The 27,539-nt window shown below is 42.5% G+C and overlaps 2 protein-coding genes across 2 annotated transcripts; both read right to left on the reverse strand.

The window, feature by feature from the left end:
• Positions 1 to 1,835: 1,835 nt before the first annotated feature.
• On the reverse strand, positions 1,836 to 19,087 carry l3mbtl1 (L3MBTL histone methyl-lysine binding protein 1; the record flags this gene model as incomplete). Its single annotated transcript, XM_083769166.1, has 21 exons — positions 1,836 to 1,973; positions 2,180 to 2,242; positions 2,951 to 3,108; positions 3,931 to 3,980; positions 4,534 to 4,722; positions 4,976 to 5,078; positions 5,270 to 5,411; positions 6,251 to 6,361; positions 6,730 to 6,815; positions 7,244 to 7,320; positions 7,778 to 7,929; positions 8,445 to 8,536; positions 10,136 to 10,271; positions 12,034 to 12,138; positions 12,316 to 12,398; positions 16,217 to 16,265; positions 16,612 to 16,741; positions 17,282 to 17,444; positions 17,630 to 17,759; positions 18,132 to 18,319; positions 18,910 to 19,087. 21 exons carry the CDS (start codon positions 19,085 to 19,087, stop codon positions 1,836 to 1,838), a joined length of 2,523 nt encoding a protein of 840 aa, XP_083625292.1.
• A 1,645-nt stretch (positions 19,088 to 20,732) lies between these two features.
• Positions 20,733 to 26,287, reverse strand: srsf6a (serine and arginine rich splicing factor 6a). The gene is made up of 6 exons (XM_083769590.1): positions 26,095 to 26,287; positions 25,407 to 25,621; positions 23,507 to 23,628; positions 22,979 to 23,181; positions 22,669 to 22,746; positions 20,733 to 22,496 (listed from the first exon to the last, which is right to left on the reverse strand). The coding sequence occupies exons 1-6, from the start codon at positions 26,199 to 26,201 to the stop codon at positions 21,995 to 21,997; spliced, it is 1,227 nt and encodes a 408-aa protein (XP_083625716.1). The 5' UTR covers positions 26,202 to 26,287; the 3' UTR covers positions 20,733 to 21,994.
• Between the last annotated feature and the right edge of the window lie 1,252 nt (positions 26,288 to 27,539).

The following is a 27,539-nucleotide window of genomic DNA, read 5'->3' on the forward strand; positions in this document are numbered from 1 at the left end:
GAACTTTAGTGTGTAAAATCCACCTGGATCACACAATTGTGCTGAAACATAAATGCAACATGTTATTTTCTCCTATTACGAATAACGAATTACAAAATAGTAATAATTTAAGAACGTTTGCATTTAGAGACATATCAACTCAAAAGATTGTGTCACTTTAATGCTATTCTGTCACTTAGACTTAAACACAGGATAAGCCTTATCATTTCAGCTCGTCCATCTCTGCACTTGTAGTTTAATTACACAGTAACAAAATATAATATCTGGAAAACTATGGGCTATGGTTAGTTCCAAATTTCCAACAAATAATTCTGCACTGAGCAATAGAGACTGGGTATTGGCTTTCTCTCCACTTCAGTGGATTTCAACCAGCGGATAAAAAATAAATAAATGAACCAGTGTTCATATTAGTTTTCGACGTGTAGCCACTTCCAACAAGTTCACCAGTCAAAGGTGACTTAGGCCTGTTGGTATCAACAGAGCCAGCTGTATCAATGAATCTGATACATTGTATTGTGTTGCTGGGTAACAACTTACAGTACTTTGATAAGAAAAATAGTAGCTGTAACGTAAAGTGTTAAACAGAACTTCTTTCTCGACATTTCTTATTGCACAAACTGTGAAGCTGTACTGAGCTCCACCAGCCAATTTAAACTTGATTGCATGATCGTATCGCTTGGCAAATAGCGGATATTAGTGAGCCACACAGTCGTACAACCAAGCATACATTAGACCTAATCTCCTCCTAGTCTTTTTCCTGTCGTCCTCAGTCACATCTTTCCCTACCTTTTCCCCAGCTCTCCACTAATATGAAACACCTCGTTCACTATGTTCACATCTCTCCAGATATTCCTTTCCATAGCTACCCTACATGCAAAAGATCACACCTCTGTGAAGTGAGGGGCGCTCTTATCATCATGCATCACATTCCGTGCTCAGCCAATCAAATCATCACAAATGTCATTCCAGCCGATCACTTTTATCTTCAATATGTACTTTGCCGAGCCAATCAAATCATCGCTATGGGGTGATCAGCCAATGTTTGTGTTCAGACCCACAAAGTTGGGAATAGGAGGGGCTAGCGCCCCTCAAAAATAGGATACGTTGGCCTGGGCCATGGCTCAGTGGTCCAGGCACCTTGGCAGGACCACTGGCTGGTAATCCAGTCTGGCAGTGTGCCGCGGGTTCGACTCCCGATCCCGACAGCCTTTACTGCATGTCTTCCCCCCATCTCTCTCCCCATTTCTTGTCAGCCTACTGTCTGTCCCTCCATAAAAAATAAAAAATAAAGGCGAAAGCCAAAAATAAAAATAAATAAAAATAGGATACGTTGTGAGCTTGTACGCTGGCTATTTTTAAAGGTAGGAATGCCAGGCTGAAAGTGGTTAAACATCTCCCTCTTGCTGTCTACCTAATTCCGTACCTATCTACTCTGCCTAATATTTACCCCTTCCTCCTAACACTTAGCTCCATCGTTCATCATATATCCCCATCTCTGTCATCGTCCCTTCTTCATAAAACATGCCCTAAATTCCCCCCCAACCTTTCTGTCCTTAATCTGCATTTTCCAAAAGCGCCTGTTCACCAACTGTTCCCCTTTGCCTTCACCTCTCTAATCCCTCCCCCATCTCCCCCCGTGTATAGGTTACTATCCACAACCCTCCCCCTCCCTCCTCCCCTCGATCTCTGATGATTACAGGACATCAAAACACATGAAAAGGGTTGGCGAGGTTCCCGGACAGAATGGAATTTGGCACGTGATGATTGGCCAGAGGGCCAGGTGAGTAGGTGACGTCACGTGATGATTGGCCAGAGGGCCAGGTGAGTAGGTGACATCACTTGAGCCCCTCGTCGTCGGTGCTGTTGAACATCAGAATGGCGTTGGAGATCTTGAGGGCAGGACCCAGTTTGATGCTCATGATCTTTACAATGTCTGTCTGGGTTAGCAATAGGAAGGCCTCCCCGTCAATCATCTGGAGAGAAATCAGAACCCCAAACACTGCATTGACTTAATTGCCAAACACACAGGGTACCAATATCAGGTAGCAGACGCGTGTCTGTTTGTTCAGATAGGACATAGCCTATACTTAGCTTTAGACAAAGCCTATATGTTTTTGTCAGTTTAGACACTGATGTGAAAGTCATTTTACTTGGATTATAGTGTGAATTGTAATCTCACTTCTTCTTTGAAGAGACGTGCCTGATCTTCACAACCTGTTAGATTCTGGACAAACCCAAAGACCTGGAAAACACATGCATGCACGCACACGAGCAAGAGCACACGCACACACACACACACACACACACACACACACACACACACACACACACACACACACACACACACACACCTTCCTCACTCATCAGTGCATCCACAGCAACGTCCCTTCGAATCTGAAGGATCTCATTGAATCCCCAACCTCCACCCGCTCCCTCCGCTCTCTTGTCCTTATTTTAGTCCTTTTATATACTTGTATATATATATATTGTATATATATATGCTGTAGCACTTTGAGATTGGTTGACTATTAAACAATACACAATACACTTCGTGTCGGCCCAGGCCGTAGCGTAATGGTCTGGGCACCGGACTGGTGATCCAGTCGCGGTGTGCCGCGGGTTCGACTCCCGAACCCGACACGGCCTTTACCGCATGTCATCCCCCCATCTCTCTCCCGTTTCCTGTCAGCCTACTATCTGTCCCTTAAAAAATCAATAAAAGGCGTAAGCCGCAAAAAAATATCTTAAAAAAAAAAAATACACTTCGTGTCATGCTGCGATCTTGTACATCTGCTATTTTTGAAAAATCGCGAAAGTGTTGACGAATCATTTTAAATTACGAAAAACTTTAAGAACTACCGATTTAAAAGGCATTGATTCGTAGAACTGGCCTCAGGTCTTAATGCGTTAAAGACCGAGAGCTAAAGATCCATCCAAAAGATTGTCTCACCTCCTCAACGCTCCACGCTGCCACCTGGCTGGCATGAAGGCCCTGCACCCCGGGCAGGAGCTTACAGTGCTGTTCCCAACATAGGGACAGAGTCCTTTCCGACCCACTGCTCAGGGCAGACATAAACAGTGATGGATACACTCCTTCAGATGACATATCTGTAGGGAAAGACGTACAAACACGCATATACACATGCATGCATACATATGTACACATACACACGCTCGCACGTAAGCACACATACACGCACGCACAGACAGACAGACGGACGGACGGACGGACGGACGGACGGACGGACGGACGGACGGACAGACAGACAGACAGGCAGACAGAGACACAAACACGTACACACGTGTTAGTGCTTCTGCCGCAAGTATAAGAATGGCTGAAATGATCCTCATTGGCAGATACACACCCTCAGAAGAAATACCTGTAGGGAGACACGGAGACACACACACGCGCACACACACACACACACACACACACACACACACACACACACACACACACACACACACACACACACACACACACACACACACACACACACACACACACACACACACACAGTCAGTGAAGGGAACATACACATTATATGTGTATGTTATATGCTTCGCAGTATGGCACCTCAGAGAGTGTATAAATGTAACAGATTGTAATAATAAAATCACAGTGAGGGGTGCTCTTATCATCATACATCATCCAATCACAATTTGCGTCCTCACTTTTCCGTCTTCACTTTTCTGCCCTCACTTTTATCTTCAATATATACTTTGCTCAGCCAATGGGGTGATCAGCCAATCACAAGCCAATGTTTGTGTTTACACAAACCCGGAAAGCTGGGCATAGCAGGGGCTAGCGCCCCTCAATAACTGTACATGCTCAGAGTTTATGAATAGTTTAATTAAGGCTGTTACTATGTGACCACAGCATTATGTTGTTACAATGATAGTGCAGAGAAGTACTCAGGAGACTCTTACTCTGATAGCTTCTCTGCTGGTTCTTCCGGTGTTTGGGAGGACGGCCGATCCTGAAGAAAAAGGGATAAGAAATGACTGGAAAGCAAGGAAGAAGGGAAAATGAGAAAGCAGAGGAGATGAGAAATGGGTGAATGAGGCTGAGCAATGAATCAATGTATAACTTCCCACACATACTGTAGAACCGCTAAAGATTGATTATCTTGCTGATTATCCATATACTTATCACTAGGAGTGTGTAGAAAATGTCTCCTTTCAGTTACTTGTGGAATCACCGTTACTAGCAGCATTTGTATATTGTTTATAGATGGGAACATTGGTATTCTGCAGCCCTTATTTGTATACATTCATATGCCCTGCATATTATATGTCAATGTAATTATTAATGAATTTATATATTTTTGTCTCAACCAGGCCGGAGGCTCAGTTTTTGCTCCTGTCCGTCCATCCGTGTGGCCGTTCATGTGTTTGTGTGTGAGCATAGCAGCTAATTTCCGACACCGTTCTATCAATTGTCATTAAACTTAGCACGTACACTCCCGAGAGACTCAGGAAGAACGTCTGCCCCCACCCCACACACACACACATACAAAAGCACATCTGTACCTGCCACGGTAATGAGTCTTTTTGGTCCTCTGGCCAAAGAAGAGGTTTCTTTTGGACTCTGTGTCTGATAGGTCAGCTTTCAACCTCCCCTGGTTACGCTCAGCCAATGGGCAGCCTGATAGGCAATGATGGGCAGTGAACCGACCAGTTACGTGGCCAGAACCGTCACATCCTGGGGTTGGACATTTCCTGTTAAAATGAGAGAGGTCAGCTAAATAACCAAAGAGAAATCAAGAAAGTCTGCACTGATTGATTATGGCAGATTGATTGATCTACCATGGTATGTACAGTGCATGGCTATGAACCTCATACTATGAAATGAGCTTTGGCTCAGTCATGAAACATTATACATAATTGATGAAAAAGAATAAGAATAAAAGGCATTTTTTGTCCAACCGACTTTGTACAAGTATAAATTGTCACTAAGGGCTCCAGTGCTGACCTGTGATGGAAGCTGTATTTGTTGCTCCTGGAGTGGCTGATTGGTTTACAGGGAATAGATGAGGAGTAGTTGGACTGGCCTATGGTGAGAGGCTCTCTGGGACCTACACATCAACAATGGTAAATTAATAAGTGATACATATTTAAGAAATCTGTTAAAATGGTGGTCTCCCACATTTTTTAAATGGGTAAAAATGACAAAATCGTCTAGTCTACAACTACACCAAGCATAAGGGCTGCTTTAATTTATTAATTAGACAACGTCTAATAAATATGAGTGTATGTTGATTGTTACCATGTGGTTGCAGTATTTTGCAGTCTTGAGGAGGAACTTTGAGGGGGTGTCCGGTAGACTCACACCACTCTACTGGGTGGATGTCAGGGTGGTCCGAATCCATCCACTCATCATAGACATGGCTCCAACCATCATAATGCACCTGGAGGAGGCATATATATATATATACCTGTATATTGATTTTTTTCCTTTTAAAGGTTTTTTTCTTGATTAATTGATATTTATACATATTTATTTGATGTATTTATACCCTGTGTTGTTCTTGCTTACTGTAAGTCACTCTGGTTTAAGAGAGTCTGCTAAATGCTTAAATTGCAAATTGTAAATTGTATACAAAGAAAATATGCAAATAGCATGAATGCAGCTCAAAATGCTTTACAGGGCAATAAAGAACAAATAAAAGCAAAAATATAAAATAACATTAAAATAATTGTAATTTGGTCCAATCTGTATGGTAGAGTATAGTAGTACAATATAACTTATACAACTAGGGTGGTTGTATTTTGTCTCCCTGCTCTGCTATTGAGACATTTAAATCGTGTCAAAGGTCATGTCTAACCAAGATACAGGATCTGACACAAACTTTAGTCAATAGTCAATTTAGCGCCCCTCAAAAATCACACCCGTGTGAAGTGAGGGGTGCTCTTATCATCGTACATCACCATGACGTAAAATAGATACTACGCCTATTTGCTCAGAAACTATGACGTAAAATTCTCCATTCATTGTCAATGGGAATTTAATGTTTGCGTAGGACAAAAATAGACACTAAGCCGATTTGCTCAGACACTATGACGTAAAATTATCCATTCATTGTCAATAGGAATTTAATGTTTGTATAGGACAAAAATCTACACAAATAGCTGAATATAGGAGGGGTTAGCGCCCCTCAAAAAATAACAAAATAATTGATAGTTGCAGCCTACACACATGCACATGCATATAATATAATTAATATACAGACACAAGGCTCAGCCTTGCCTTAATTCGATGAGTCTCCACCTCTTCCACTGTAGCAACTCTGATCAGACCAGGACTCCTCTTATCCACCGCCTCCAGCTTCATCCGGGGCTGAAACCCGTGTGGTGCACGCTGGAGCACAAGCAATTAGGGGGTGGTAGAAAACACAAAGGTATGGGTTAAGGGTTCATTTCTACTTTGTTTACCCTGGGTGAGGGGGTGACAAAAGGACAGAGAGGGTGATAAGCCCTATCAGTTTAGCTGATCAGGTGCTGGTAGCTAAAAAAAATAAGAAAAAAAACTTTTGTACTGTGGACACGGCCCTTTAGTGAAGAAAAAAAAATCACACTTGTGTGAAGTGAGCCGCGCTCTTATCATAATACATCATCATACATCACATTCCGTGCTCAGTCAATCAAATCATCGCTATACGGGGTACACATGGACACACAAAGCTGGGCGAAGCCCCTCAAAACGCTACTCTAATTCTCTACTCTTACCACTTTGAAGGCTTCAGCAGCCACAGCAGTGGAACCGGTCTCATCCAGGTACCGAGACCAGGAGAATAGACCTGCCTCTGGGTAATCTAGCAGAACATAACATATGTACACATAAATCAGTATTCATACATTTTAAATTTCTGCTTTCATTTCTGGATTTCATTACTGCTTTTTCAGACAGAGAGAGGCAGCCTAGAGAGAATAATATGAGAATATGTTCTCGCTTTCGATCCCTGGTTCCCCCTGGCTAAGTGTCCAAGTGTCCTTGAGCAAGACACTGAACCCCTAACTGCTCCCGATAAATAGGCGGCTGCCTTTGGTTTCCTCCGCCTTCTGTATGTGAATGGGTGAATTAATGTGATGCACATTGTAAAGCACTTTGGATAAAGGCACTATAGAAATGTACTTATTTTTACATACCATAAATACAATCTGCATTGTTTTTGTACCTTCCTTTTCCATTTGCTTTACTACAGTTTCACCTCAACCCCGCCCCTTTGATCAAACCCATCACCTTGGGGTGGTGTAAGGGGGAGGTTCCTCTCCTGGCACCAGCCAATGGGGTGAATGTATGGACTGGTTGCATCACACCTGAATAGAATACATTTTTGCGTCAAGTATAGATGGTATTCTTAGAAATTAAACCAAATCACCCACCCACCACACACACACACACACACACACACACACACACACACACACACACACACACACACACACACACACACACACACACACACACACACACACACGCACACGCACACGCACACGCACACACACACACACACACACACACACACACACACACACACACACACAATGGCCAATCACACAGCAATTTCGGCACCATACATGGTAATTTTCTGACCTCAAATTTCTGTACCATACATGGAAATTATTTAATTTATTAATTTTCCCTTGAGGACACCACTAAAGTTATTATTAGATATAATTGTAAAATTGATTTTTAGTTATAATTATTAATTATTAGTATTTTGTGATGACCACAATATAGTAACAAACAACCACCCAGTGTCACGGCTCTCACCAGTAGTCATATGTGTCATCCCAGTTGTCAAAGTGAACCAGGAAGCGATCATCCACCACGTCGGTAACAGTTGCTACACAGATGAGGGAGGGGTTCATTCGATCGACAGCCTCCAGCTTCATCCCAACCTCAAAGCCACACTGCATGTCTATCTAAGGAAACACACAGATTTGAAGATGCACTTCTTAAATAAACTCACAGAAACACACATACAGTAGTAGTACACACGCATGTAAGGATGCATTCTGAAATCATCTAACCTACTGGTTCCCCTAACTGTATGCCCTCGTTGCCTATGGGGACATTTGCCAAATCAAGTGTATCGAAATGATCAGAACTTACTAAAAATAATTTCACCCACTTATTTACACTTGTAAACCTGTGACGTGAGTCGTGAGACTCGTGACAATACAATTGAAGTTGAAGTTGCGGTGCTACAATTAGTGAATAAAAATGTGGCTATTTACCGTGGTCAGTTTTATATATTGTGGATGCTGGGTTTATGTATAAAGTATGTGGTAAACGGTAAGATATATAAAGATCAGGTAATGTAGAGCACTTGATTTGTGTACCATCAAAGAGAATGACATGGGCGGTCCTTCCTGGTCTAAAGTACCAATCAGTACTGTAGTTGTATGGTGAGATGGTGTTTATTGATGAGACTTACTCTTCCGGGGCTGGCAAACATCTCTCTAGGAGCCACTTGTGCTTTAGTCATTTTCAGATAGTTGGTCCAGGTAAACTCATCTTCTTTACAGCCTGGAGAACAGAAATACATACAGAGAGACAACGTGTTGAGGCAAGCCAATGATAGTCAAGTCAATAAAATGTTCATCCACTTCTCTTGTTAGCACTCGCCTATTTCTTTTTTATGTCAAGGACCCCTTAGCTGAGATAGACACTAAGCAGGGAGTCAGGGAACCCTTAGCTGAGATAGACACTAAGCAGGGAGTCAGGGACCCCTTAGCTGAGATAGACACTAAGCAGGGAGTCAGGGAACCCTTAGCTGAGATAGACACTAAGCAGGGAGTCAGGGACCCCTTAGCTGAGATAGACACTAAGCAGGGAGTCAGGGAACCCTTAGCTGAGATAGACACTAAGCAGGGAGTCAGGGACCCCTTAGCTGAGATAGACACTAAGCAGGGAGTCAGGGACCCCTTAGCTGAGATAGACACTAAGCAGGGAGTCAAGGACCCCTTAGCTGAGATAGACACTAAGCAGGGAGTCAGGGACCCCTTAGCTGAGATAGACACTAAGCAGGGAGTCAGGGACCCCTTAGCTGAGATAGACACTAAGCAGGGAGTCAAGGACCCCTTAGCTGAGATAGACACTAAGCAGGGAGTCAGGGACCCCTTAGCTGAGATAGACACTAAGCAGGGAGTCAGGGACCCCTTAGCTGAGATAGACACTAAGCAGGGAGTCAGGGACCCTATGTCAAGGACCCCTTAGCTGAGATAGACACTAAGCAGGGAGTCAGGGACCCCTTAGCTGAGATAGACACTAAGCAGGGAGTCAGGGACCCTATGTCAAGGACCCTTTAGCTGAGATAGACACTAAGCAGGGAGTCAGGGACCCCTTAGCTGAGATAGACACTAAGCAGGGAGTCAGGGACCCCTTAGCTGAGATAGACACTAAGCAGGGAGTCAAGGACCCCTTAGCTGAGATAGACACTAAGCAGGGAGTCAGGGACCCCTTAGCTGAGATAGACACTAAGCAGGGAGTCAGGGACCCCTTAGCTGAGATAGACACTAAGCAGGGAGTCAGGGACCCTATGTCAAGGACCCCTTAGCTGAGATAGACACTAAGCAGGGAGTCAGGGACCCCTTAGCTGAGATAGACACTAAGCAGGGAGTCAGGGACCCTATGTCAAGGACCCTTTAGCTGAGATAGACACTAAGCAGGGAGTCAGGGACCCCTTAGCTGAGATAGACACTAAGCAGGGAGTCAGGGACCCTATGTCAAGGACCCCTTAGCTGAGATAGACACTAAGCAGGGAGTCAGGGACCCCTTAGCTGAGATAGACACTAAGCAGGGAGTCAGGGACCCTATGTCAGGGACCCCTTAGCTGAGATAGACACTAAGCAGGGAGTCAGGGACCCCTTAGCTGAGATAGACACTAAGCAGGGAGTCAGGGACCCTACTACATATTGTCTAAAATATTTCAAAGCTAGCTGATTGTGTCATCAATGTCTGTTGACCATTTAGAGATTTCAGACTAGCTTGGAAGTATTCCACAGGTTTTTCTTGTAAGAAAAATCAAACCGATCTCCAAGCTCACGGAAACCCAGTCTCAACCCCTCAAGAACCCAGCCCAGACCTCAGTTTGAGAACCAGTGAAGTAGATTTGTGACCTCTGACCTTTAGGAGTGTAGAGTTTGTGCCTTGTGCTCTCACACCAGCCTGCAGGATGAATATCAGAAGAGTTGGCATTCACCCAGAAGTCATGGCAATCAGAGTAGCCATCAAAATGGAGCCGCAGTCGGTAGCCACACACCTATAGTAAATGAGGGTTAGGGTTATTTATTTTAATTTTACCTTTATTTAAACAGTGAAAACGCATTGAAAAAAATCCTTTATCACACTTTAGAATTTATCAAAATGGAATTAATGCATCCAAATTCAAGTACAATAACTAGGGCCGGGACTAATTGCGATTAATTACGATTAGATTAGATTAATTAATCGCAAAGCCTCCGATTAATTAGATTCATTTTTTTAATCGAGTCCCAGCTCTAACAATAACTAAAAAGCAGTTTTTCCCAGTTTGGTGTTGACTCGAGGGACGTCAAGAATGAACCTAACCATATAATTAGAGAACAGGTCAGGTAATTAGTTAGCATATTATGATTGCTTTATTAAGATCCAGTGTTCCGTTCTCCTAGTGTCCAGAGACGGCCAGCCCACTGCGATACAGAGTATAATGATGCGTTCATCCCCACTGTAATAAAACAAAGTGTGATAGACCTTGTCAAGCTGTTTCAAGGTGCTACACATTATGCATACATGGAATTTTGCCTTTGGTTTCACCGTGTAGAAAATCTAATTCTTATCATCGTACATCATCATACATCATCTCATTCCGGCCAATCACAATTTGCGTCCTACACCTTCGTCATCAATGTTGACATCAATAATTTACACTATGACGTAAAATTGTCCATTCATTGTCGATGGGAATTTAATGTTTGTGGACACACACTAAAAGCTGGACATAGGAGGGCCCTCAAAAATCACACTCGTACACTGTGGCTGCCACATGACTTAAAGAAAATGTTAAAAGTCCATAGACTTGGCTGACACATGACATCACGAGTGGGGTCCTTTTTTGTGTGTGTGGGGGGTGTGATATGACGTCATATCTGAAAGCCAGACATTGGAGGGGTGCTAGAGTAATTCTGCAATACCATATACTTCCATATGACCAGAAGTAAGTATGCAGAGTGGAAATGTGATTGGACCAACGGTTCCCAAGAACCGAAAACCCACGAACGTTTGTATCTGTCTGTCCATACGTCGGCTTTACTGATTGGCTGAGCTTTGCGTAGCATTAGTGCCGCATTAGTACGGTTTCCAAGATGCCAAAAAACACAAATATGTATATCTGCCTGTCTGCGTAGTAGTGTGGGCAGTGGGACCCCTCAGCTTCAGTATATTTCCTCTTAGCCAATATACTGTAACTGGCAGCGTGTACACTAGTGACTAGTGACACTAGTGAAGTCCTGACGTCTCTCGCTCAGTTTTTCTCTATGGAGAATAACATGGGACCACAATTAAAGAATTGTGGTCCAAAAATAAACAAACTGTCTCTGCAAAATTGTCAGGGAGGTGGCTCTGTATTGTTTACGACAGTCAGTCAGTCATATTTCAGTTCTGTTTCTAGCGAAAATGTAACTATAACAATAGCGTTTTCTCTCAGTCAGTTTATATTCATATTCATATGAGTAAAATGGCCCGGATGATTTGCTTATTTTTCAAACACAGTCCTTATATGAGGCGATATAAAATCCCCCTATGGGGATTACAATGCAAATAAAAAAGTACATGAACCAGTGGACTTAGCGCCCTCTACCGATATTGACGTCAGACTTCGGTGCTCTATGGATGGGGTTTGTATTCCCGACATGCATCGTTCCCAACTTGCATGTCCCCTGAGCAGGCTGGTGCCTACTGCATATTATTACAATAATAATGTGTGGTGATTGTGCGTCGTGCGTGCTTCTATTCTTTATCCAGTCTACAAGTGAGGCCTGTCTTACCTCAGCCACGGTGAGGACAAAGTACATGGAAGGATGCTGGGGGTCAATGCCTTCCAGCTTCATCCCCTGTTTGAAGTTACTCTTCACCATGGGCACTCTCTGGGACTGAACATATAAGTTTAAAATGTACTTGTTCATTGTTGTACTTTGTTTGGACAATAAAAAAAAGACAATTTACAATTACACATGCTTAATTTTACAACTCTAACACCTCAGTACAGCCTTAATTACTTGCTGCCAACTTGTAGATGATCAGGTCATGTTATGAAACAGTACACAAACCTCTTGGAAAAGCTTAGTGGGAGCAGCTACAGCTTTCTGTTGGTCCAGATACTGGGCCCATGTCCACTGCTCTGTCTTACTGTCTGCAAAATAACACAGAGTAAAGTTCTGTTGGTCCAGATATTGGGCCCATGTCCACTGCTCTGTCTTACTGTCTGCAAAATAACACAGAGTAAAGTTCTGTTGGTCCAGATACTGGGCCCATGTCCACTGCTCTGTCTTACTGTCTGCAAAATAACACAGAGTAAAGTTCTGTTGGTCCAGATATTGGGCCCATGTCCACTGCTCTGTCTTACTGTCTGCAAAATAACACAGAGTAAAGCCTGATTTATACTTGAAAACGTACGTTGAAAATGGGAGATCTTCAGGCTTACAATGCATTGCACGCTTAACGACTTGACAATGAAAACAGGAAGGAGGGGAGGAAAAAATGAAGGGATGAAGGAAATGAAAGATAGCCAAATACAAAGAAGCATGGAAGTTGTGAATGAAAATGATGGAGGGATGGATAGAATATTAACACTTTTTTTTGCCTAGAGTGCCAAGCAGATGAGGCAGATTTTACTGTGAAAAGCCCTGCCTTCCATTTCCCCCCAAAACTGGAAGGTGAATTCTTCCATTACTACCTCGTGCTAATAAGTCTAATCTCTCTTTAGAAGCGTTAATATTCCAAACGAGATGCATTATAAAGTAAGTCAGAAATTAGGACAGAACATCGCTGTTCTGATCAAAACCACGGACAGCGCCGTAGATTCAAAGATAATAAGATTTGTGGGCCCGTAAACCTAGGAACAACTAGAAATGCACTCTGTCGAGCTGCCAACTTGCAGAGCGCGCCATGAGGTGCGCTCACCACTGCTGGTACGACTGCTGCTCTGAGTCCTAAAGCTCTCTGCTGCTGTCTAGGTTTGAAATACAGCAGTGGTCAGTGGTCCCTCATTGCCCGGTGGAGTACACCGACAAACACACACACCCAGCAGATACGGTAAATACCCCCTAGTATACCCCTTATACCAATTTTGAAACGTACTTTAGTTACGTCATCGAGAACAGCGGTTTCTCATTGGCTGGCGGAATGTACCGACATACATACCCAGCCGTTCGCTGTTCTTGGTCCCTGATTGGCCGAGCGACGCCACCAGCATACATACATACTTGGTCCCTGATTGACCGAGCGACGCCGCCGACATACACATAAGTAGTACATACGTATTACAGTACTTGCGCACTCTGCTTGCGCAAGTACTAAAGAAGGAACACTCACGGGGCATGGCGCAGTCTCCTGCGGGAGGTTTGCAGTGTAAACAGGAACTGCGATGGAGTGTTCCAGCAGTGCGGTGCTAGATAAAAAGCTCATGATCAATTCTCGATCATTAAAAATATTCCATTCCATTCATTTTGAATAATTAATATTAATATCAATACTATAGACGACTATTTCTATGCATGTTATGTATTACCATGTGTTGTTCTTGCTTACTGTAAACCACTCTGGATTAAGAGCGTCTGATAAATTACTACATTGTAATTTAACTAGTAGTTTACTTCACAAACATTCATTTAAAGTTAAAGTAATATAACTACTAGTTTACTTCACAAACGTTCATTTAAACTTTGTAAGTGCTGTTATTAAAATGCTTACTACAAAATTACTAAAATAGCTAATATACTCAAATTCAAGGTCATAAGTTCATAAAGCATAATTCATAGTGATTTCATGATACATAATAAATCCCGCAGTAGACCGTACCACGCCCCCGGGAGTGTGCCTTCTTTATTGTTCCTAGCCGTAAACCATGAAGTGAATGTGCAGCAAAACAGCTCCGAGACAGACAAGCAAGGTGTTGTCAAGCAACGGCTGCTGTAAAAAAATCACACTTGTGTGAAGTGAGGGACGCTCTTATCATCATACATCATCATACATCACATTTCGCGCTCAAACAATCAAATCATCACAAGTCATTCCGGCCAATCACTTTTGGCGTCTTCACCTCTTTGCCCTCACTTTTGTGTGTACTTTTCTCAGCCAATCCAATCATCGCTATGGAGTGATCAGCTAATCACAATGTTTGTGTTCACAGTGTTTTTTTAGTTTTTTTGCTGCTATCCCTTTTGGACTGTTTGACTGTATTATTATATTATTATACATTATGTCTAATAAACTATTCAATCAATCAAAAAAACTGACGGACCACAGCCTAGCCGAGCTCTGCCTAGCAACAGAGAGCTAAACAGACGGTGGCGATCAGTGATCTCAAACCAAATCAATAAAAACAAAAGTGGTAAAAGTCATCTTTAGGCAGTAAATGAGTTTAACACCCACATACTCCCTGAAGAGAAGAAGTGACATTTTGTTGTGTGATAAAAAACTATAAAAATACTCAAACACTTCCTTGACCCATTAAGACCAGGAAAACATCTGTGTCAATTAACCCATTAAGACCAGGAAAACATTTGTGTTGTTTTAGTTAAAAAGTAGTTTAGCGTCACAATAGTTTTAACCACTTTAACCTTTCTTTCATACTTTAGGACGGTATTACCTACATCTGAAGTAATTAATAAAGAGGCACAAATGGTGAAAATAGACGATCAGTTCAAATATCATTATATTGGTATCTTGTAGTTCAGCTAATGTGGCAAACATTTTTTTAAAGGTATTAAAATATTGGCCCAGGCCGTGGCGTAACGGTCTGGGCACCTGCAGTGTGCCGCGGGTTCGACTCCCGAGCCCGACACGGCCTTTACTGCATGTCATCCCCCCATCTCTCTCCCGTTTCCTGTCAGCCTACTGTCTGTCCCTTCAAAGAATCAATAAAAGGCGTAAGCCGCAAAAAAAAATCTTAAAAAAAAAAAAAAGGTATTAAAATATTGAATATGTCAGTAATATCTTAGTAAATTATTTAGAAGTTGTCATGGTTGCCTTGTGAAATGTGTGATTACGAAGCCTAAAAGGAATACAGATTTATTTATTTTATTCTTACATTTAGTTCCATATTATGTGCAACTCCTAAAACACAATTACTGTGACAAAAACAATAAAAAGATCACACCTGTGTGAAGTGAGAGGCGCTCTTATCATTATACATCATCTTACATCTTCTCATGAACAACTGAATTTATGTGAATGGTTAGCCGATTTGCTTGTCTACATATGACGTATATTTATTATTTTCCCTTCATTGTCAATGGCATTTAATGTTTGTGTTGCCACAAATTTATGTCATATTTGATGGACATCTGACCTAATTTCCTTTCATTGTCAATGGCAAATATGAGTGTTGGGACAAACTGTACGTCATATTTGGCGGACATTTCTCCTTTCATTGTCAATGGCAAATATTGAGACGTGTGGGGTCAAAAGCTAGCGCCCCTCAAAAATCACACTTGTGTGAAGTGAGGGGCGATCTTATCATCGTACATCATCATACATCATCTCATTCCGGCCAATCAGAATTTGTGTCCTCACCTTCGTCTTCAATGTTTGTGTTACGCAATGTTTGTGTTTACATGAACACTCAAAATTGATTGGGCCCGACGACCTTTGGCGTGTGTCACTCGGATCACTCCCCATCTCTCTCCCCTTTTCCTCTCTAATTACTGTACCCTATCAATAAAGGCAAAAAACGCCATGTATGGCCTACTTGTGTGCAAGGCACAAGTTGGCACCTTGACATTTCATGATTTAATGTTTGTGTAGAACAAAGTTTGTGTTAGCACATACACTAAAAACTGGACATAGGAAGGGGATATCGCCCCTTAAAAAGGACCTAAAGATGTGTCCACACGTCCTGGGTCTCCTACGGGTGTAATTATGAAGACGTGTGCACACGTCCTGGGCATAATAAGTGGTAAATGTACAAAGAATGAAGGGAGATGAAAAGTATTAAAGGAATGTTCTTACCTCCCCTGATATGTCTACTGTCTGTCTTACAGTCATCAATTTTCTCATCCTGAAACCATCAAATAAAAACCAACGACACATCCAATCACATCACACTTGTCAGAACATTTGATTATCTCACTATTATTTGCATGTACTACTGGGATAAATCCCTTCCTTCTGCTGTCTGTCCCAAGACCCGAGAACCGAGAGGGAGAATAGAGGGTATGCGCATGCATAAAGTGAATGGCAAATCGAGTGGAAAAGTGAGTTTAGCGTCGTTTAACAACAACACGGAAGAAGGGGTGAAAGGGGAGTATGCGCTTGGTGAGCAACTCCATACAAGTGAATGGGAGGGGATTTCAGGTGCCTTCTTTATTATTTTTAACTCTTTATACTCTTTATACTGTCCTCACCATGTCTGAGTCTTCCTCCGAGGGACTGAGGTACTCCTTCTTCTTCCTCTTCCTCATGGGTTTTAGGTGATCTGGGTTGAGGGTCGACACCCTACCACCTGCTGGAATCTTCTCTACCCCAACACTCCTCCTGAGGTGAACCCAGGGCAAGACAAGTGACCGTGTATTACATACCCGCTCCTTTTGGCCTATTTGTAACACAGATTTAAGTTAAATTGGGTTAATTAATGCATGAGCCTAATGCTCCACCTCTCCTTCAGTGTGTGGGCGGACATGTTGAGGTTTGTTTATGTTTCTCATTATGCTCTCTGCCTCAGAAGTGTGTCTGAATAAAAGGAAAACCGCTGCTTTAGACCACAAGGTTCACCAACTCAGCATGAGTAGTACAGCTTGGGTAACCAAGTTGTGTGGTAAGTATTGGGAGCAGAATGGTAGGTGTCAGTTGCACACCACCTCAGCACTCAATCTCCCACGGGTGTAGCAAAAAATAGGATAGACACACTCATTTTCGGATACAGACAATAAGCCACTCCAACTTACTTATTACTTAAGCATAGAATATATATATTTACAATATGTGTTTCAAATGACGGTCAACTGATTCTAATCAGCACTAGAATCACTTTTGCATCATCAGTGTATGTTGTCACCAACTCTTTTGTGAGCATACTTTTCAGTAAAAGGCTCTCTGCGGAGCTCCTCCATGTAGGTCCTTTGGGCTCTGGGTTCATGGTTCTGTAGTCCCAGTCCCACCTGGACCTCTGGCTTGGTTTGAGCCGGCCTCTCTCGCTCCAAGTTCGAGCCCTTCACAGGGACTGTGGGTGCTAGCACATCTGGAATTAAGTGATCTATTAGGCAGATCTGCGTTATATTTCTTGTGCACACCACTCCAGGAGGCCACCATTTTTGTGCTAGTTTGATTTTGTATTAATTTGTGGCGTTTTCATCGAGCAATTGTGAGTAAAATAAAGTCATGTGCAAAATACTGTATATTGAACCTATTTTCTATTTGCTCTACCTGACTCATCTGGGAGTGGGGCTTCTGACTCAGCAGATTTACCAGAAGTCCCTGCAGCAGGTTCAGCTGTGCTGCTGGTGCTTCCCGGTGTGATCAGTGTGCTCAGAGTCCCTACGTCACTCACACAAAACTGCACACACACACACACACACACACACACACACACACACACACACACACACACACACACACACACACACACACACAGGCAGTGCAAGAACCTATTAATTTCGTATCAGTACTACAGTGAGCTCAGTAATACACTAAAAGTTACAAGGGAATACGAAATGGGAAGATTGTTGCAATGGACGTGCTGTCTTCCATTTCAGAGTTATTTCAGAGTCTGTTGGGAAAATTAGATTTCAAACCATGTTTTATGCAACCCTATGCAATATGATTGAATTAAACAATCAATGGATTGATAGATCGATTGATCCAATTTTCAAATGCCTTGTTAAACTACATAGCCTACTATTCCACAGCTTTCATGACAGTCACTTACCTTGAGGTTACTGCTGGGTAGAATGGCCATCCCCTCCTTCCACTTCAGCACATGGACGATGCTACAAGCTCCACCCACCTGTGCTGTTAGGGTGGGTGTGGCAGTCTCATTAGTCCCACCTTCTTTACAGGGCTCTGCCACTGCAGCCCCTGCAGTCACCTCCACCTTATGCTGGCTGGGGAGTGGAGCTGAGGAGGGAGAAACTCTCCTTCAATTGTCCTTCTCATATTTAGTTGTACAAGTACAAGACAGAAATCTGACACAGAGACCAACTAGGGCAGTTGCATCGCATGAGCTTGTAGATCTGCTATTTTTTAAAGCATCTTGAAAACACAATATATTACAGTGTTATTCAATCAAATCTTGTATGAGGTCCCTGGCACAAAATCTTTTCGGATGGGTGTCCGAGGCCAAATCATATTTATTTGGGGGTCCTTGACATGAAAAAGTTTGAGAAGCACAGACACATAATTAATTGTGGAGGGATTAAGACGTAGTAGGATAATATACCTGTATCAGCAGCAGATTTCAGGGATAGCCCCTTGAGATGCAGCATCTCATTTTCAAGGGGGACCCACTTTCCTAGAGTGCACTGCATTTCCTCACAGTGAAGTGCTAATTTAACTGTGATAGTGTAAAGTGCAAAGAAATTAACACTGATGATTGTATTGTGCTTAGCTTACCTCTAATGAAAAAACACACACACACACACACACACACACACACACACACACACACACACACACACACACACACACACACACACACACTTCCTCACCTGGTATAATGAGAGCTGTGGTAGCCTGAGGCTGGGCGCACACCTTCTTGGCTATACTATCAGTAGTGCACACCAGGACAGCTTCACTGGGGGACGAAGAGGTGAAGGACGACGAAGGGTCTGAGGGAGTGCACCCTGGTTCTTTGACTGGGGCTTCCATGTCTCCTTTCGCACTCATACTGGTGTCCCTGTCCCTCCCTCAGGAGCGCTGAAAGAGATTTAACAATATAGGCTGCCGGACACAACTATGAAACTAACTAACTAACTAACACAACTAAACAATTTACAATTACAATTCAGGCATTTAGCAGAGGCTCTTAATCCAGAACTAAACTAATCAACCCTTTTGCAATGTACAGTAGGAAAGGGAGAAACATTAAACATATTTAATTTCATGAAGCTCCAAGTAATCTTCATTTTGTCAATATCGCCCAGGCCAACTGTGGTCACTGTATTCTATGCCTATGCAAGTTAGGGAAGCAAATGCGTCTGATTCTGGGGAGACATTTACAGCTGGTCAATCGTTCCAACACGTACTGACAGTAGGCTATAGTTCAACATATCATATATCACCTTTACAATATTGAACCAGACGACCCCTCATGCTATACTGTCATCATGATCATTCATGTGCTACTTAACTTAAATCTGCCCTAACGTGGTTCTAAAACAAACATTATTGTTACAGGAGAGTAGTCTTTTTCAAGTTGGAAATATTTGTTATTTTCAAACTAAAAATATAAGTCAAATATGCTACACACTACACAGGGTTATTCAAACAAGTAACCTAAAGGGGAAACAGAAACCTACTGACCCTGGGTGACTTTTCGAAAATCTTAGATGCTGTTTTTTGTAATAAATGGCTAGTAGCCTATATAGTGACACAGCCTTTGCAATGTTTACTCGTCTCGTGCTATCAATTCCACCAAAAGCCACCAATTCCGTTAAAATGGCGGAGGATCAGAAATCCTTTAAGCAAAATGAGTAAAAAAAAGCACAGGGTCTCAATTCCTGTGTAAATCCCATTTAGTCTACAATACAAAAAAGGGGAAGGGAGGGAGGGAGAGAGAGAGAGAGAGAGAGAGAGAGAGAGAGAGAGAGAGATCCATTCTGGCAAGATCACGAATGAATGAGTCCTAAAACATCGCAGACCTTTAGGCTATCATAATCTGACGATTTTAGTCAATATTGCAAACCATTTCTTAAACCACGTCAATTAAAAGCCAACATTTGATATGTATTAAACAACGTAGGGTGCTGTTATATTCACAAGTGCATGCGGCGCTATAGCCTCATTTGCGAACCAAAAGCAAAACGGTGACACCAGATCGTCGGAAATTCCTACACTTGACGGATGTCTGTACAGATTAGCGGATAATAATTATACTAAATAAATAAATGCATGTCTATACTGATCAATTCAGGAACTGAAATGTTGGCTTACCAGCTCTATCTCCTGCGGCTCCGGAGCTCTGACAGCGCATGCGTCTACACTGCCGTCTGCCGATGCTCAAATATAAGAGTCAAAGACTTGCATTGAATTCGCTCCACAATGGTAGATTTTACACCAAAAAAATATATCTGTCGATGTATTCGGCAGTCGGGTGGGGTGGGGGTCTTGGAGGGAGTCTAGATATTCTAGAGATAAAGCCATGTTTTCATTTGGAGAGTCCCCCCCAAAACACTATTGCTGCTGTTCATTTATCCAGAAATGCCCAGCCCTTAATGTTAAACCATTTATTATTAGAAAGATATGTGGCGGTGGTACTGTAGTCTACACAAGTGTCAATTGTTTAGCAGGAAAGGCAACACAACAAAGTAAATGTTTTCATTAAGAACTTTAATTAAATGTACAATAAAAATGGACATGTATCTTTAACCACAAAGGCTTTTTTCCCCACAATACCCTTACCTCTGGCCACAGAGTGACATAGGTGGGCAACTATCATCCAGCTGGGAGGCCACGGGGCAGACCAAGGAACAGATGGGTGTGTGTGGGTTATATCTGCATGCTGGCCTTTGAACACCTCAGTATCCCCACTCCCCAGCCAGTTAGGTAATGTGGCCTGGTATTCTCTGCTTTAATGGTTAGCTTGGTGACCCAAAAAGTGAATGACGATGGATGGCAACTATTGTACAGCATCTGGGGTTTAGGGTCTTGCTCAGGACACTTGGGACACAAAGCCAGGAAGACCAGAGGATTGATTTGGGAACCTTTGGCTTCCCAAGCGGACACTTAATATCCTGAGCCACTGCGACTCTTAGAACAGAATTCTTTGAATTGGACATTTCTAATTTAAATGATTAGCTGTACATCAAAAATGGGGGGGGGGGGGAAGACTATGGATTGTCAAAGTCCTTACTCAGAAGATAATACACATCACTGACAAATCAGACACTGAAGATAGTTGTAAATTGCAAATGAGGAATTCCAAGTAATTATGAAATAGTGGGGACATTTTTAAATAGACCACTCACTGCAGGCACCTGACAAAATATAAGACTGAAGGAACGGAGCAGAAGAGGAAATCACATTAGCTCTATGTACAAGATTAAAAAAAAAAAAAAATCAAGACATTGGGATCTTTGCACCACTTGTTTTCCAACGAAAATAAATTTCCAAACTTAGTTGTGCCTTCTAGTATGCAGTTTTGTATGTTATTTAGCATTCTGGTTATGCAATTTAGAGTGAAATGATTACAAATGTTACAACTGAAATGCACCCATTAAAGCATGGAGAAGGGGGGGGGGGGGGGGGGGGGTAACAAAACCAAATCTATTTTTTCCCTACAAGCATGCACTTGAGACTGAATAAAAAACACGACTACAAATCCTAGGAAATACTAATGGACAGGAGAATGAAGAAATGATAACTAACCTAATTCCTACCCACTAGCATATGTCGAGATTCTAGTATATATTTATAATCTAGCAAATGCAAATCTTAACATGAAACAAGTGCACACTTGTGGGAGGAACAGATAAGACAACTCAGGAAGCATGAGCAATTCATCAAAACTGTTACAAATAAGCATAGTAATCAAGGAAAAACTAAACAATTATCAGCAGCTGAAACAAAAACAACCTAATCCCGAGAGGCTGATCTAGACCGCGAGCGAGACCTTGAGCGGGACTTGGACTTGGAGCGCGAGGCGGAACGTTTCTCAGACGTGGCGTGTTGGTCCTCAGCTTCCTGAGGGGAAGGGGATTTGGAAGCTTCACGCTCTTCCTTGCCATTCTCCACCGGAGACGGTGAGCGACTACGCAACTTCTTTGGCGAGCGGCTACGCGACTTCTTTGGCGAGCGGCTACGTGACTTCTTTGGCGAGCGGCTACGTGACTTCTTGTCAGCAGACTTCTCCTTGGAACGGCTGCGAGAATCACGTTCAGACTTCACCTTAGAGCGGCTCTTTGAACGAGATTTTGACTTGCGATCTCCAGAGCGGGAACGGGATTTGTGGCTGCGCGATCGGGATTTGTGGCTGCGGGAACGAGACTTGCGGTTGCGGGAGCGAGACTTGCTTTCGGACTTCCTTCCTGACCTGGAACGGGAACGACGACCCCTCTTGTTACTACGGGAACGAGATCTGCGAGGAATAGTTAAATAAAAATGTAAAAAAATAACTTTTAGCCTCTAAAATGCAGTACTTACCAATTTCTTTTACTGTAATATACCTGGCCATATTGGAATCATGTTCAACTAAAATGATTTATTTAAAATTTACTACATAGTCTTATACAAATCAATCTTGATCTCACCTGGAGCGGGATCTGGAACGGCTCCTGGAGCTCCTGCTCCGACGGCTCCTGCTGCGGGAGCGACGGCGGCTTCGAGACCTGAGGACAGGAAATAAGATTCATTTTCAGGTGCTTAATTTGCAGGAGTTACAGTATATTAATTTCGGAGGCCCTAAGCCATTTTAACAGCTCCACATGCTCTTTATGATGTCTGTTATAATCACAATTTTACATAATTTATCAGCCACCTACTGATTTTTATACCATTACTGTTATATTACTATTGTTGCATGTGTGTAAAGGGGAATCTTCCCGGAGCCCTTAAACTCACCTGGATCGACTGCCAGAGTATGACCTCCGTCGGCGAGACCGGTCCTCCACCAGACGTATCTTTCTACCATTTATGTCTGTGCCGTCCAGCTTGTCAATGGCCCGCTTCAGGTCTGATTGAGAGCGGAACTCGATTACGCCCTCGTTGGTGCGCTCCTTATGGGCATCTGCATAGGTCACCTCTCCTGCCTGGCGCATGAAGTCCTGGAATGGCACAAGATTTGGTTGTTTTATACATGATATAAAAATCTAGATGCCTCATTCGCCACTGCAGTTGGAGAGTTTGCTACCCCATGCATATCTGACACCATCCATAGATAGATATGTGCAATGGAGAAAAGTGTAGGCAGGATTTAATTCCAGCCAAACACATTACCACCCCCTTTTCTCTGGTTGAAGTTATGCCAATTAGTGAGGCCAACTGTAGAGTTGATGGCTGAATGAAAACACTCTTCCAAGACAGCAGTGGTGGCACTGCTGCATTAGCTACTGTACACAGTAAATCAAATGACTTGTCCAACATGCTCACCTTCAGGTCCTGCCAGCTGCAGCGGCTTGATAGGTTCTCCACAATGAGTCGGTACTCAGTACGAACCGGAGGTCCATACTTATCCCTACCAGTGCGGCTTTGGCTTCTGTAACCACCGCTACCTTTAAACAACAGGAAATGGAGACTGTCAGACGGGAAACAAAGACAAAAAGTCTGTTTCTCTCAAACTGACACAAAAAGATCAGCCTGATTGATTAATCGTGAGCCAGTGACTAGGCAGATAGTCCAAGCTGACCAAAAAGATTGGATCTTGCGAGAGAAAAAAATAATACAAGACCTGTTTCCATTTTCAACAATAAGACAAACCTTCATTAAGTGATCTACCAAAGCTGCTGCTTGGGCTCTTAAAAGTTTGTACAGGTCAGCATTTGGAAGTTGTTCACTGCTGCAAAGAACACCACTGCATCTGTTTCCAGCAACACCAAGCCTTGTCTGACCCGAGCATAACACACCGGTGATTCTTTTAGCTGCATTAACAAATGGACAGTGATGTTCTTGCAAGACCTTTGAACCCTGAAAAACAGATGAAAAGGGTGGTGCATCCACATATGTTGCTGTCAACAACAACGTTCAGTCAAATTAAAGAAAAAACGAGTCAACCGCAATAGATAAAATCTTTTGTACCATCTGACCAGATGTCATTCATTTTCAATTTATTTTCCCCTGTGTTCACTTACTTACAAAATCCACTAACATTTCTTGTGTGAGAAAAGTTCTTTACTATTGTTGCGGCACTTTTTTGCTGTCAACATAAAAACCAATGGCAATCCTCACCATCACCCCTGGTCTATTGGCAAAAGGCTGCTGTCATCATGGCTTCCGGTTAGGTCAGCCAAGGATCAAGAGGGGGCAAAGGTAGGTGACACACACATTGTAAGGTGAAAGCCAAGGCCAAACGGGACAGGCAGTCATCTTTAGCCAGTCATCTTTAGCCTCAATGGACTCTCAGCCTCAGCCCGCAACTGGACTCTTTCAAATTGAAACATCAAGGTTTTGTTAATGTTGAATATATAAATATATTTAAAAAACTTAAGTAAAACATGTACATTTGACAAAAAAAATATTCTAGACTAGACACGGCAAGCTACATGAGATGACAGATGAGTGTTTGCAATAAACATACTCAAGGGCAAACACGCAAAGAGATGAGGCCATGAAAACTTAACCTTGCCCAAAAAACGAGGAAAAACAAAAAAAGGAAATGGATACAGCATTGACCAAGTTTCGAATATCACATAAGGCTTTGTAGTCCAGGACATAAAACTACTAGTCTACTACAATTCACTTTTTATGACCTCAGAAAGGGGCTTTTGTTAGGCCAAATCTAAAAAATAATCTAAAAATGTAAAAAGTCAGTCTTGACTTTGTTAAACCACAGGTGAACTTGGTTCCATTAGAATCATTACATAACATACAACAGTGGTTCCCAATTTTTTTTTTTTTGTGTACAAATGGAACCAAGTGGACCTTAACGGGTCAATTTGGTTCCATTTGTACACTCAAGAGTTACAGACCCATAAGGGTCCATTCGGTTTGAAACTATTTAGCTGGGGACCCCATGGAACTGCCTCAAGGACCCCTGTGGGTCCCCGGACCTCACTTTGGGAACCACTGACATACAATATAGAGTACTGCCTGTACTGAAGGTTATTACGTAATAGGCTTGCATAACTACTGCTATTTGCATGCAGATAAAAAAAAACCTGGCACGTTTAAAAGCTAATCCACTACTGGCATAAAATAAACATTTGATGCCACACCTGAAAATCAAAGAGTCAACAAAATGGTTAATCCACCGTGTCTCTGAATAATGGCGAGTTGTGGTGTGTAGTGTCTCCAATGGGAAGGGAGTGCGTGTGTTGGAATAGACTGCACTTACTGCGATCACCACCACGACCGCCGCCGCCGCCGCCGCCGCCACCGTAGCCCCCACCACCACCACCTCCTCCACCACCACCACCGTAGCTATCCCGGTCTCGTCGCGGTCCACGGGCATGTTCCACGATCACCCGCTCCCCGCACAGCTCCTTGCCGTTCAATTCATATACGGCATCGTCGGCATCTCGGTTATCCTCGAACTCCACGAATCCGTACCTACAGACGAATACAATACAATTCGGGGGGAAATGCTTAACTATTACGGTTTCAATTCAAACTGGCGTTCGTTTAAACTACCAGGGACATACAACTGGTTGAAAAGTGGTTAAATAAAACCACCGTCGTGAGTTTTTGGAACAACGCGGTAATGTTGTGCACGCTGGCTCGCCTCAACACGACACCATGCAAGGCGCCATATTGGCATGCACATTGTCCCACACTCACATTATCACTGGCACGGCAAAGTTAATATCGCGAATTATATCGCTATAGTCGTTTTCGACAATGACTGTGTAAATGCCCACAAAATATATTTCGAGGTTCTGATTAAATAATTGTTTTTTAACACGTCATAGATTAGATACTCTTCCGGGGAGTTAGCACCGTTAGCACTAGCTAGCACGGCCCGGGGGTAACGTCGAGCAGCTAACCCGCGTTTTCCAAATTGCACAACGAAACGAAAAACTCACCCATTTTTTAAATCAATTTCCGCGACCTTTCCATATCCGCCGAAAAATCTCTGGATGTCCTTTTCACGAACATGATAGCTCAATCGTCCGATATATATACGAGGCATGGTTATTTTAGTTGTGGTGGTTCGGTCCAACAAAAACACAACTTGTCCTATGTCCACCACGAGCGACGACCTGCTGCTCTGCTGTGCTGCACTGTAAACGAAGAAGAGGAAGTTGCCAGAGTAAGAGTTTGTGAGAGAAATAAGCAAGCACCAGGCTTTCCACCGCCTCGGAGGACAAGCCCAAGCTTGAAGACAAGCCCAAAAGAAGCAACTGCACGCACTACGCAGCGCTCTGGGCTATTGAAAATAGCCGATCTACAAGCCCACAACTCGTCGCAAATTGCGATATACATTTATCTGGAGGTCCTTTACATGAAAATGTGAGAATCACTAGTACAAACGACATTAGGTTTTAGGAAACAAGCCCCCAAAAAGCAATATTACTGCCAACTAGTAACTATTTATTTACAAGCAACTTTACAGAAAAAAGAATCCCAAAGTGGCTTATAATAAGCAGACATGGCAACACTGGCTGTGTAAAGGAAGTCACCACCCCCACTCACAGCCACAAGAGGGAGTTATTGTAGATTTTAATAAGAAAACATAATAAAGGTATGTAAAAGGTATGCAACCTAAATTAAATACACTATTAAACAAATCTGAAGCCAGTGGCAGCACAGTCAAAAATGAAATAATAAATACCACAATCAAATAAATCAAATCCACAATTAATTAAAAAAGGGGGGTCTGCGTCTCCGGACAAATACTTTTTAAAGGAAGCCCAAAATAAGAAATACCAATAGAATGTTCAAGCCAAAAACCCCAACCCGAAACTACCAATATTTTCAAGCAACTTTACTTGTCGCTTATAAATAATAATAAGTAGACATGTTGTCACATGGCAACACTGCCACTCACTCATTTACCCATGGTGCACTGTACTGGTCACGCGAGGTTGATTGATTGATTGAAATATTTATTAACAGTTGCAGAATTACACTTCAAGTACATTGAAAAAAAAAACAAAAAAAAAACATGGGCCCATCGTTTTTTGATTTTTTGATTTTTTTTCAAATCCTCAAAAATGATGAAAAACAGCGTGCTATAGTATGCCGTACGGTAGGGGTTATAGCCCATGTTAAAAAATGATGAAAAACAAGGTTAATTTTTTTTTCTTCAAAAATTCAAAAAACGATGGGCTATAACCCATGTTTTTTTTTTTTTTTTTTTTAATCCTCAAAAATGATGAAAAACGGCGTGCTATAGTATGCCGTACGGTAGGGGCTATAGCCCATGTTCAAAAATGATGAAAAACGAGGTTAATGTTGTTGTTTTTTAATTCAACAAACGATGGGCTATAACCCATGTTTTTTGATTTTTTTTTTTTTTTTTATCCAC

The sequence above is a fragment of the Protomyctophum parallelum genome (assembly GCF_964188405.1).
Source record: "Protomyctophum parallelum genome assembly, chromosome: 7".
In the NCBI taxonomy this organism is placed as follows: domain Eukaryota; kingdom Metazoa; phylum Chordata; class Actinopteri; order Myctophiformes; family Myctophidae; genus Protomyctophum; species Protomyctophum parallelum.

Excerpts from the sequence above, each read along its gene's own strand:
- srsf6a (XM_083769590.1), bottom strand. The coding sequence starts at position 26,201 with ATGCCTCGTATATATATCGGACGATTGAGCTATCATGTTCGTGAAAAG. Across the intron at positions 23,182-23,506 it reads GCAGCTGGCAGGACCTGAAG|GACTTCATGCGCCAGGCAGG; the intron begins GTGAGCATGTTG and ends GTGCCATTCCAG. Across the intron at positions 22,747-22,978 it reads TACTCTGGCAGTCGATCCAG|GTCTCGAAGCCGCCGTCGCT; the intron begins GTGAGTTTAAGG and ends TCCTGTCCTCAG.